We start from the raw sequence: 13,488 nt of genomic DNA, 5'->3' as shown, positions 1-13,488 counted from the left end.
GTTATATATCACATAACAAAATGAAAGGTAAAAAAATCATATAGTCATCTCAGTGATGCAGAAAAAGCATCTGACAAAATTTAACACCTATTCATGAAAAAAAAATTTCAACAAAGCAGGTTTAAAGGGAACACATCTCAATATAATAAAGGCCATAAATGACAAACCCACAGCTAATGTACTCAATGGTGAAAAACTGACAGCCTTTCCTCTAACATCAGGGGCAAGACAAGGATGTCCACTCTCACCACTTCCATTCAACATAATACTGGAAGTCCAGGACACAGCAATCAGAAAGGAAAAAAAAAAAGGCATCCAAATTGATAAGGAAGAAGTAAAACTGTCACTATTTGCAGATGGCATGGTACTATACATAGAAAACCCTAAAGACTCCACCAAAATAATATTAGAAATAAATAAATTCAGTAAATTCGCAGATACAAAATATACCAAAAAATACAGATATTAGTTATGTTTCTATACACTAACAACAAACTATCAGAAAGAGAAATTAAGAAAACAATTCCAATTACAATTGCATCATAAAGAATAAAATGCCTAGGAATAAACAACAAAAGAAGTGAAAGACCTGTACCCTGAAAACTATATAACATTGATGAAAGAAAGAAACTGAAGACCACAAACAAATGGAAAGACATACCATGCTTATGGATTGGAAGAATTAATACTGTTAATATTCCATACTACCCAAAGCAATCTATAGATTCAATGTAATTCCTACAAAGATGCCAATAGTATTTTTCACAGAACTAGAATAATACTAAAAATTTTTATGGAACCACAAAAGACCCTGAATAGCAAAAGCAATCAAAGAATAAAGCTGGAGGTTTCACAATCTAATATTTTAAGAGATACTACAAAGCCATAGTAATCAAAACAGTATAGTACTAGCACAAAAAATAGACACCTAGGTCAATGAAACAGAATAGAGAGCCCAGAAATAAACCCATGCATAATTACATGGTCAATTAATCTACAACAAAACAGACAAGAATGTAAAATGGGGAAAAGCCAGTCTCTTCAATAAATGGTGCTGGAAAAAGAGGAAAACTGGACCACTTGAAACCTGCAACTGGACCACTTTCTTACACCATACCCAAAAATAAATTCAAAATGGATTAAAGACCTAAACATGAGACCTTAAACCATAAAACTCCTAGACGAGAACATAGGCAATAATCTCTTTGACATTGGCCTTAGCAACACTTTTTTAGATAGGTCTCCTTAGGCAAAGGAAACAAAAGCAAAATAAACTATTAGGACTACAACAAAATAAAAAACTTCTGCACAGCGAAGGAAACAATCAACAAAATGAAAAGGTAACCTACTGAGTGGGAGAAGATATTTGCAAATGGTATATCCAATAAAGGGTTAATATCCGTACTATATAAAGAACTTATACAACTCAACACCAAAAAAAACAAGTAATTTGATTAAAAATAGAGGACCTAAACAGACATTTTTCCAAAAAAGACATACAGATAGTCAACAGACACACACAAAAATGCTCAACATAACTAATCATCAGGGAAATGTAAATAAAACCACAATGACATATCACCTCACACCTGTCAGAATGGCTACTTTCAAAAAGACAAGGGGTGCCTGGGTGGCTCAGTCATTAAGCGTCTGCCTTCAGCTCAGGTCATGATCCCAGAGTCCTGGGATCGAGCCCCACATCAGGCTCCCTGCTCAGTGGGGAGCCTGCTTCTCCCTCTCCCACTACCCCTGTTCGTGTTCCTGCTCTCACTGTCTCTCTCTGTCAAATAAATAAATAAAATCTTAAAAAAACAACAAAACAACAAAAAAAACCAAAAAGACAAGAAATAACAAGTGCTGATGAGGATGTGCACCGTTGGTGGGAATGCAAACTGTGCAGCCACTCTGGAAAACAGTATGGAGGTTCCTCAAAAAAGATAAAAATAGGAATACCATATAATCCAGTCACCCACTACTGAGCATTTACCCAAAGAAAACGGAAACACTAATTCAGAAAGATATATGCACCCCTACGTTTATTGCAGCATTATTTACAATAGCCAAGTTACAGAAACAACCCCAGTTTCCACATTGATAAATGAATGAATAAAGATGTTGAGCTTCCAAATCTTGGTTTCAGCTTGGGTCATGATCTCAGGATCATGAGATGGAGCCCCATGTTGCGCTCCATGCTCAGCAGGGAGTCTTCTTGGGATTCTCCCGCTCCCTCTACTTCTGCCCCTCCCCTGCTCGCACATGCTCTCTCTCTATAAAATAAATGGATAAATCTTTAAAAGAAATTTTAAATAGGGGCGCCTGGTTGGCTCAGTCGTTAAGCGTCTGCCTTTGGCTCAGGTCATGGTCCCAGGATTCTGGATCAAGCCCCACGTCAGATTCCCTGCTCTGCAGGAAGCCTGCTTCTCCCTCTCCCACTCCCACTCCCCCTGCTTGTGTTCCCTCTTGCTGTGTCTCTCTCTGTCAAATAAATAAAATAAAATAAAATAAAATTTTAAATAAAGATGTGGTATGTATATATAGAGTGGAATCACTGAGTATCACTCAGACATAAAAAAGAGTAAGATCTTGCCATTTGCGACAACATGGATGGACCTACATACAGGGTATTGTGCTGAGTGAAACAAGTCAGAGAAAGACAAATACCATACAGTTTCACTTACATGTGCAATCTAAAAAACAAAACAAAGTAGAAACAAACCCATAAATACAGAGAACAAACTGATGGTTGCCAGGGGATATGGGTAGAACGGGTGAAGGGGATGGGATGTACACACTTCCAGTTATGGAACGAGTAAGTCATGAGGATGAAAGGTACAGCATAGGGAATAGAGTCAATGGTATTGTGACAACTTTGTATGGTGACAGAAGGTAGCTACATTTGTGGTAAGCATAGCATAATGTATAGACTTGTCGAATCACTGTGTTGTACAGCTGAAACCAATGTAATATTGCGTGTCAACTGTACTTCAATAAAAAAAAATAAAAGCCAAGATTGAGACATCTGGTTCTTAAAAAATGGAGTCCTTGCATTCCACCCTATTTCTTCTGCTAATTACCTAAAAACCTAAAAAAATACACAAAACATTTATCCACACCCTTGGCTTTCTCTCAAGAGCTTTCCTGACAGTGAAACTAATTTTGGTACCTTTTGGAATCTTGATAGCCTGAAAATTCCCCAAGTCATCAAGTCTAGTTCCTTTTTGCTTAACAGCTGTCCCCTCAATCCATCTCAACTGTTACATTTCACTATAATCAGGAAGAAGAAACTTGGTTACATCTTCAACCCTTTGCTTGGAAATCTCCTCTGAGAAAAATCCACGTTCATCACTGACAAATCTGTTTTCCACAGAACTACAGGACAAACTTCATCTGGGCTTTCTGCCGATGCACAACAGGGTACCCTTTCCTCTGGTTTCCAGTAACATGCTCCTCATTTCCTTCCAGTCATCACCAGCAGTACCTTTAATAACTGTTTCCATCAAGATTTTGTTTATAACAATTTAGGTATTCTCTAAAACAACACGGATTTTTCCTACTGTGCTCCTCACCTCTTTCTGAGTCCTCTAGCAGAGTGGTTAACAACCATATTTCTACTACCAGTCTGTTCAAGGAAATCTAGGCTCTTGCTACTGTGTTCTTCAGAATTCTTACAGTTTCTACCCACTACTGAATTCCAAATCTACTTCCACATTTTTAGGTATTTATTACAGTAGCACCCCACTTCCAGGTACCAAAATCTGTAATGGTTTCCTATCGCTGCTATAACAAATTTACCACAAAGTTAAAACAACACAAATTTATTATCTTATGGTTCTGAAGGTCAGATTTTCAATATGGATTTACTGGGCTAAAATCAAGATGTTAGCAGGGCTATATTCCTCCTGGAGGCTCAAAGGAAGAATTCATTTCCTTGACCTACACACCTTCTAGAAGCTCATGGCCCCTTCCTCTATCTTCAAAGCCAGCAGAATGGCATCTTCAAATCTCTCCCTGATTCCTGCCTCCCTCTTTCACTTATAAGGACCCATGTGATTATACTGGGTCCACCCAGATAACCCAGTGTAATCTCCCTACCTCAAGATCCTTAATTTAGCCACATCTGCAAAGTCCTTTCTGCCACATGAGGTAACAAATCCACACTTTCCAGGGATTCGGATGTGGACATCTTGGGGGCAATTATTCTTATTACCACATCTAGTAGGAGAAAATGAGATAGTAAAAGTAAAAACAATGGCTTATTACCATATCTAGTAAGAGAAAACGAGTTGGTAAAAGTAAAAATTATTTACAATCTAGAATTTACACCCAACCAAGCTATGAAAATAAAGACATTTCCAGATATGCAAGGTCTCAAAAAATTCACTTCCTACACACACTTTATAGAGAGCTACTGTATGACAGGTTCTAAAAATGAAAGCATAAGGGGCCCCTGGGTGGCTTAGTCGTTAAGCGTCTGCCTTCAGCTCAGGTCATGATCCCAGGGTCCTGGGATTAAGCCCCTCATTCGGCTCCCTGCTCTGTGGGAAGCTTGCTTCTCCCTCTCCCACTCCCCCTGCTTGTGTTCCCTCTCTCGTTGTGTCTCTCTCTGTCAAATAAATAAAATCTTTAAAAAATAAAATAAAACAAAAGCATAAATCAAGAAAGAGCCTAAAACAAAGAGATCCAACGCTTGAGGGACATGAAAGGAATTTCTAGCACTATGCCAAAGGGAGACCCCAAGTCAGTACAGAGAACACTGCGAGCAGGTCAGGTCAAAGACCATGAGAGAAGTTTCTTTTTTTTTTTTTTTTAAAGATTTTATTTATTTATTTGAGACAGAGAGAATGAGAGAGACAGAGAGCACATGAGACGGGGGAGGGTCAGAGGGAGAAGCAGGCTCCCTGCCGAGCAGGGAGCCCGATGCGGGACTCGATCCCGGGACGCCAGGATCATGACCTGAGCCGAAGGCAGTCGTTTAACCAACTGAGCCACCCAGGCGCCCGAGAGAAGTTTCTTTAGAGATGAAATTAAGAGCCTATATTCTAAAGCCGAATTACCTGGGCTTACACCTGGCTTCAATATTTACTAGTGGTACAATCTTGGGCAAGTTAATTACCCTTTCTGTGGATCTGTTTCCTCCTCCGTAAGGTGAGGATGATTATAGATACCTCATAGGGGTTGTAATTAAATTAGTTAATAGAGAGGGTGCTCACAGTGCCTGGCAAATAGCAAGCACTATAGTAAGGCTTGTGATTACCGTTACTGTTAATACCTAATATATTCTAACATACTGAAAAAATATTTCTATACCTGGGAAAATTTATGGAATTAACTGCTATATAATCACAATGTACACACACACACACACACACACACAGAAAATGAAACAAATGATTAAGCCAAACAATTACTGATTGCAGGTAAAACAAAAAGTAGTGCACAAAAGGTAAAGTAAATGGTTCAGCTGTGAATATAATTAAAATAATCCTCATAATAAATACAGCCTATTGATTTACTCAAAACTATAATATTCCTATCATAAGGAGACATAAGAAATATGCATGTGAGTGTTGAGGGCCTAAGTGTTTCAAAGAGAGTTAAATCCTTGTTTTCCATGGTATTAAGTCAGTAGATACTGCCTAAAGCTGAAAGCTAAGAGGTACCAATATAAACATTACTTAGACATATGAAAGTCAATACTAAAACAAGCAGTTCAATTGAGTTCACAGTGATTACCTTCGAAGGGCTGGAATTTGAGAGCTAAGCAAAGTTCTACGGAGCCTCAAAAAACTATGTGAGTAAATATAAGTGTAACTTTCATGATATTCCAAATGAAATATTTACTTTTAAAAGTTAAGATGCAAAGAACAAAGAGGTAAATATGTTTGAAAAAATATATATAAGAATATGCTTAATATAAAATAAATCCTCCTTAAAAAAAAAAAAATCAGTGAACTGACTTCCATTCCTGGAAAGATGGGAATAGATGCACTTGTCCCTTCTCACCCTACTATCTAGAAACCATAGACATCATCCATAAAACAAATATGAGAAGACCCCATAAGGCTAAAGAAAAAAAGTCGAACTGGCTAGGGACCTCAGAAACCAAGGAACTACACAGCATGAGTTCCTGACGACTGCTTCATACAGCCTTGACAGGTGCTAGAAAAGCCTACAACCCAGTATCACCAACAAGAGCACACAAACAGAGCTCAAAGAAAAGTCTTTGCTCTCTCTAGCTAAAGGGCAGAAAGGCAGAAAACTTTTAGGCAAAACATACTCCAGCCAGACACAACAAATTAAAAAAACAAACAAAACCTTTGGGTCTGACCCCAAACCCATTAGCAAAGACCCAGTGAGTAGCCTAGACTCCCATTCTTGCCCAGCTAAACAGAGATGCCCTTTTCATACTTCAAAGGTGTGGTGTGAGAAAAAGCCAGGAGGGGAGTTGGAACTTTCATCCATATATAGAAGTAATAAAATAAAATAAATAGATCAGTATCCCTCATAAATATGATATAAAAATCCTTAACAAAGTATTAACAAATACAAATATATAGAAAGAAGTATATGCCATAATTAAATGGGGTTTATTCAAAGGTTGCAAGGCTGGCTCAAGATGTGAAAATCAATCAACTGTAGGTGGGGGGAAGGGGGTGTCTGAGGACCCAGCAGGGCCTCCTGCTGCATAAGACAATAAATTTTATTCTTAAAAAAAAAAAAAAAATCAATCAATATCAATCAATAGTAATCCATCATAGCAATAGGCTAAAGAAGTAAAATCCCATTACCATATCAAATGATACAGAAAAAACATCTGACAAAATACCAGTTCATCATAAAACCTCAAAACTTTGCTTCATAAGGTAGTCCTTGGACAAGCAGAAATGACATCCTATGGGAATCCCAACCCTATTAAATCAGAATCTTAAGTCATGTGCAAGTGTGAAAAGCACTGCTTTATAACAATAGAAAACCTATCAGTGCACTTCTACTAACAGCGTTGTTGAAGACACTGTTCTGTCTCCATCCAAATTTTTCTCAAACAACAGGAACCAGGATATCTTTACTACAGGTGAAATGAATTACTTATCAACAATATAAATCAGTATCTCATTTCCATTATTGCTAGGTCTTTCAGGAAAATCAGAGACAATCTCACAGTTCAAAGTTCATAGCTGTATAAAACCACACAAGTCACATATATCTATACTCCAAGCTTGACCCGGAGTGAATAGTCACCTCTTTTTTTCCCCCGATCTTAATTTTTATTTATTTATGCTTGTCCATCTTACTATATGGATTATTAAATGCTTCCTAAAATCCACTAGAAAATAAAGCAACAAATAAATAGAGCAAAAACAAGTAAGAACTCACCAGGGACTTGGTCATTTCTGGCTCTTCTGGGAAAGAGGCAGAGATCTGAGAAATGAGATGGATAGAGGGACAGATGAGAGAAGAAGTGTGCCAGAGTCCCACACATGGACACATATATCATTTAGCATCCATGCACCTGACCCAAAAACTTATTTCTAGAACTATATCATAAAAAAACCATCCTGTATTGCACAAAATTTAAATGCAGGAGTTTTACCACAGCACGGCTAATAACAAAATAAAAAGGCTACAACATCTTGATACCCAAGAATGCTTAAATAATTTACAGGCCATCCTGAGAACATAAAGTTATATAAAATTAAATTACAGTAGAAAAATATGTTAAACTAACAAGTAAAAATAAAAACATGTACCAAACAGTATGATTCCATTTTCACTGAACAATATGTGTACATACACATGCGCACATACACGCATATACACATCTATGAGTGCATTCATGCATAAAAAGAAAATTATATGGAAGGAAATATACTACCATGTTAACAGATATATTATTTGGGTGATGGTAAAATTACAGGTAATTTTTATATTCTTCTTATTTGCTAGTAAAACCCAAAGTAACTGCTTTTAAAGAATATAATGAGTTTGCTCTGAGCTTCTGTGACTAGCCCATCCCAACCAGTGAGAACATTCACAGGAAAGACCAAAGAGAGAGCCTGAAGCTTTTTCACTTTTCTCCTTTGCTTAGGTTTTTTTTTTTTTTTGAATTTTATTATGTTATGTTAGTCACCATACAATACATCATTAGTTTTTGATGTGGTGATCCACGATCCATTGTTTTTGTATAACACCCAGTGCTCCATGCAGTAAGTGCCCTCCTTAATACCCACCACCGGGCTACCCAAACCCCCCTCCCCTCTAAAACCCTGTTTAAATTTCTCAGAGTCCATAGTCCCTCATGGTTCATCTCTCCCTCCGATTTCCCCCCACTTCATTTTTGCCTTCCTTCTCCTAATGTCCTCCATGCTATTCCTTATGTTCCACAAATAAGTGAAACCATATGATAATTGACTTTCTCTGCTTGGCTTATTTCACTTAGCATAATCTCCTCCAGTCCCATCCATGTTGATGTAAGAGATGGGTATTCATCCTTTCTGATGGCTGAGTAATATTCCATTGTATATATGGACCACATCTTTTTTTTTTTTTTAAAGATTCTATTTATTTATTTGACAGAGAGAGAGATAGCGAGAGCAGGAACACAAGCAGGGGGAGTGGGAGAGGGAGAAGCAGGCTTCCCGCCGAGCAGGGAGCCCGATGTGGGACTAGATCCCAGGACCCTGGGACCATGACACGAGCCAAAGGCAGACGCTTAACGACTGAGCCACCCAGGCGCCCTGGACCACATCTTCTTTATCCATTCATTTGCTTACAGTTCTTAAAAGGGAAACTTCAATGGAAACTTTGTCTTGTAAAGAAAGCATTTCTGCTGTCTTTCCTATATAGCTGTACCCTAGGGTAACCAAACACTTCATGAAGGAGTTTCTCTCTTCCTCTTTTTATATCCAGCTAATAAATGAAGGAACGGTAGAAGTGAAAATGTCCATCTTGTACACCTAATAAAATAGTGGATCTAGGAAACAATCAACAGCTGTTCACATCACAAAAAGATAACCAGATATTGTGTGGCTGATGGAAGTACACACCACCACTTAGGAAGTAGTCTTGCCCCAAAATAACAAAAAAGGAACCTGAATCTGCCAAGCCTCTAAATCCACCTACCAATCCAATCTACATGAAATGGTATTTTTAAATATATTATAATCGGGGCGCCTGGGTGGCTCAGTGGTTAAGCATCTGCCTTTGGCTCAGGTCATGATTCCAGGTTCCTGGGATCGAGCCCCACATCAGGCTCCTGGCTCAGCAGGGAGCCTGCTTCTCCTTCTTCCTCTGGCTCTCTCCCTGCTCATGCTCTCTCTCTCTGTATCTCTGTGTCTCAAATGAATAAATAAAATCTTTTTTTTTTTTTTTAAAGATTTTATTTATTTATTTGACAGAGAGACACAGTGAGAGAGGGAACACAAGCAGGGGGAGTGGGAGAGAGAGAAGCAGGCTTCCCGCCGAGCAGGGAGCCCGATGCGGGGCTCGATCCCAGGACCCTGGGATCATGACCTGAGCCGGAGGCAGACGCTTAACGACTGAGCCACCCAGGTGCCCCTGAATAAATAAAATCTTAAAAAATAAATAAATAAATAAATAAAATAAATGTATTATAATCTTTTAAGGTATAATAATAGCACTGTGGCTATTTTTATTTAAAATACTTATTTTTAGGTTTATATATTGAAATATTTATGGGTGAAATGCCACAATGTATGAGATTTGCTTCAAAATAATCCAGCAGAAGAGAAAAAATATGGGAAAGGAAGGTGTAGATGACAAATGACTGGGCGTGAAGTGGTAACTAGAATAATCACACTGACACCCACTGACCAATGGGCATATGGGGGGTTTATTATATTACTTGCTCAGCTTTCCTACTTTTGAAATTTTTATAGTAAAAAGTTAACAAAGTCATGTTCTAGATAATGAGATAAACTTGACTACAGAGTATCAGATGAGGGAGCTACTTACTATCAGGGAGCTTCTGTTAGATTGGTAATGGCTAGGTGGTTGTGAGAAAAAAAGTCCACATCAGGACCTGTGTATGCTGAAGTATTTGTGGAATGATATGGAATCTGAGATTTATCTTAAAATATTATGGTCAAGGGGGTCCTGGGTGGCTCAGTCAGTTAAGTGTCTACCTTCAGCTCAGGTCATGATCTCAGGGTCCTGGGATTGAGCCCCATGTCGGGATTCCTGCTCAGCAGGGAGTCTGCTTCTCTTGTTCTCTCCCCCCCTCTGCCCCTCTCCACTGCTCATTCTCTCTCTCTCTCAAATAAATAAATAAAATCTTTAAAAAAAATATTCTGGTCAAAACAAAGTGGGAAGAAACAGGTGAAACAACACTGGCAAATAGTTGATAATTACTGAGACTGGGTGATATGGGCATTTGGGGTTCATTATATATTTTCTCTACTATACATTTAAAATTGTGTACATTTAAAATTTTCTATAATAAAACAAAACAAAACAAAAAATCTCAAGGCGCCCGGGTGGCTCAGCTGGTTAAGCATCCCACTCTTGATTTTCGCTGAGGTGATGATCTCAGGGTCGTGCGATCAAGCCCAGTGTCAGACTCCACACTGAGCATGGAGCCTGCATAAGATTCTCTCTCCCTGGGGGGTGGGAGGATGGGTTAGCCTGGTGGTGGGTATTGAGGAGGGCACATTCTGCATGGAGCACTGGGTGTTATGCACAAACAATGAATCATGGAACACTTCATCTAAAACTAATGATGTAATGTATGGGGATTAACATAAGAATAAAAAAAAATAGAAAAAAAAAAAAAGATTCTCTCTCCCTACCTCTTCCTCTGCCCCTGCCATCCACGTGTGCACGCTCTCTCTCAAAATATAAACAAACAAATAATACATAAATAAATAAATACTTCTAAAAAATAAAATCTCTCCCACTACAGCAAACAGATTTGGAGCATATGACATCAGCCATACACTGTTCACATTGCAAAAGGATCATATTTTGTTTTACCAAGCCCAGATCTAAAAAACAGTCCTGCTTCCGAGGCTCCCCTCCCCCTTCACAGGAGCTCTCGCGTTCCCAAAGAGGCAGGATATGAGCTGGATCCTGTGGGCAAGTTCTCCTTGGCTGTCATGTTCACACTGGGCCTCACCTCTGTTTATCTCAGAACTCCAATCTTCCTAGGAGCCCAAGGATGGGTGAATGTCTGAAGACTACCAGCAATATTGGGCTAAGGTGGGCTGGAGTATGAAAAAGAGATTCTGAAGGCTCACTAAGTGCTCTGACATCAAGGCTCTGTGGAAACACAAAGGGATCCTGCAGAGAGAGTGCCACATGGTGACAGCCACTCAGCTGTACTCCCAAGAGCCTCCTACAGTGTGCAACAGGAGACACAGGGGAACAATAAAAAGTACAGAGCCAAATCAATGTATTTTTGAATCCCAGCTCTTGTATCTTCTAGCTGTGACAATTTGGAGAACTCACTTCAGTCTCAATTTCCCCATCTTCATACTTTTTAGATAAACAAACTTATAATACTTGAAAAGCACTCAGCCCATGTGTGGCATATAAACACTCGTTAAATATTAGCTATTGCTATTACTGCAATATCAATAATCAATGTAGAATGCAATTACTGTACCAGAGATCATCTGACTTCACAGCCCGCTCAAGTCATCACCTAGTTCCTCACTCCCACTCCTCAATCTGCTCCACTGTCAGCTGCTGCACACTGACCTTCCCCTGGAGTCATTACTCACACTTCAGAATCACTGGTTCCCACATCCTGCTGCCCACAGACCCCAAATCACTCATTCTACAGTCCCTGATCACAGAGCCTCCAACAGCTCTACCCCAATGGTCCTGGCTCTCTACCAATCAATCCCATCCCCTTCTGTGTTTTTCCTCTATTCTCAATACTTCTGAACACCAAAATGTGTGTGTATGTGTTGGAAGCAGGGAGGGAAAGGGATCCCCACACTAAGCACTTCTGCAACACCAGCTGAGTGTCTTACAATTTAACTCAATTCTGACATCATCAGCTTGGAGTTACCATCAGATCACACAGGTTGAGGTCTCAGTCCCACAAGAGTGCCCCCACTCCAGCTTCAGATGCCAATCATAAGTCCAGGTTGTTAATTGTACCTTATCAACTGGCTGTAAATCAGAGGTTCCCAGGAACGCCAGCTTGGGTTCCATTAATTTGCTAGAGCAGCTCACAGAACTCAGGATAGCATTTGACTTACTGGATTAACAATTTATTACAAAAGAATATATCTCAGGAACAACCAGATGGAAGAGATGCATAGGGCAAGGTATATGGGAAGGGGTATACCACTCTCCCAGCATCTTTATGTGTTCAATCCAGGAGCTCTCCAAATTCCATCCTTTTGGAGTTTTATGGAAGCTTCATGACATACAGATGATCAATTAAATAACTGGCCATTGGTGATTGATTCAACCTCCAGTCAGGGGGTGGGTTTCAAGTTCCAACCCTCTGGGTGGCTCAGTCAGTTAAGCCTCTGACTCTTGATTTTGGCTCTGGTCATGATCTCAGGGTTGTTCCCTCCCCTCCCCCCCATCCTCCTCCCCTCTCCCTGCTCATGTTTTCTCTCTCTAAAACAAATAAATCTTTAAAAAAGAATATAGGGGCGCCTGGGTGGCTCAGTCGTTAAGCGTCTGCCTTCAGCTCAGGTCATGATCCCAGAGTCCTGGGATCGACCCCGCATCAGGCTCCCTGCTCCGCTGGAAGCCTGCTTCTCCCTCTCCCACTCCCCCTGCTTGTGTTTTCTCTCTCGCTGTGTCTCTCTCTGTCAAATAAATAAATAAAATCTTTAAAAATAAAATAAAATAAAAAAGAATATAAAAAATATACATGTCATACATAAAGATGTATTTAAAGGAAATTTTATACCCCTATAGGTATCCCGTATAAAACTGAGAAAATAAGGGAAAGAATAACAATTGACATCAAAAAGAGAAAAAAAAAAGTATCTTAAAAAAAGTGGGGGAGATAAAATTAATATAAAAAGAGTAGAGATGGGGCGCCTCGGTGGCTCAGTCAACTGAAGTGGAACTCCTCATTTCTGCCAGCAGCATGATCTCAGGGTCCTGGGACAGAGCCCCTCTATGAGGAGTCCGCTTGAGATTCTCTTCCTTTCCCTCTGCCCCTCCCACCCATGTGGGCATGTGCTCTCTCTCTAAAAGAAATAAATAAAACTTTAAAAAGGAAAAAAAAAAGAGTAGAGATTATAAACACAACTAATACTTTAAAATGGTCCCTAAGATAAAATTTGAGATGCCTGATAATAAAAAAGAGAAAGAAAATATGTATTACAAATAGCAACGTGGCTACTAATCTGGATAAGTAAAAGATAAAAGTAAGGTAAATGAAGATTTATACGCAACCTCATGGCATATTTTTTAAATCTCTAGCAAAATATAGCATGAATAAATCATAAATAGGAGCAAACCAAAAAGCCTAAGAGAGAGAGGATATCAATTAATCTC

The 13,488-nt window shown here is 39.2% G+C and overlaps 1 protein-coding gene across 6 annotated transcripts in view; it reads right to left on the bottom strand.

The window, feature by feature from the left end:
• ZNF484 (zinc finger protein 484) overlaps nucleotides 1-13,488 on the bottom strand; it is a 38,691-nt gene that overhangs the window by 24,403 nt on the left and 800 nt on the right. For 4 of the 6 annotated variants that reach the window (XM_035029280.1, XM_035029279.1, XM_035029277.1 and 1 more), the window contains exon 2: nucleotides 7,375-7,419. The exons of the other annotated variants lie outside the window; for them this stretch is intronic. In XM_035029280.1, coding sequence (XP_034885171.1) covers nucleotides 7,375-7,389 — 15 coding nt within the window. In that variant the 5' untranslated portion in view covers nucleotides 7,390-7,419. The remainder of the gene's footprint in view (nucleotides 1-7,374; nucleotides 7,420-13,488) is intronic. 6 annotated transcript variants of the gene reach the window in all.

The sequence above is a fragment of the Mirounga leonina genome, unplaced genomic scaffold, assembly GCF_011800145.1.
Source record: "Mirounga leonina isolate KUSES-001 unplaced genomic scaffold, KU_Mleo_1.0 Mir_224, whole genome shotgun sequence".
Classification (NCBI taxonomy): domain Eukaryota; kingdom Metazoa; phylum Chordata; class Mammalia; order Carnivora; family Phocidae; genus Mirounga; species Mirounga leonina.
Note: the sequence above shows the minus strand (reverse complement) of the source record. Positions and strands in the feature narration are given on the sequence as shown.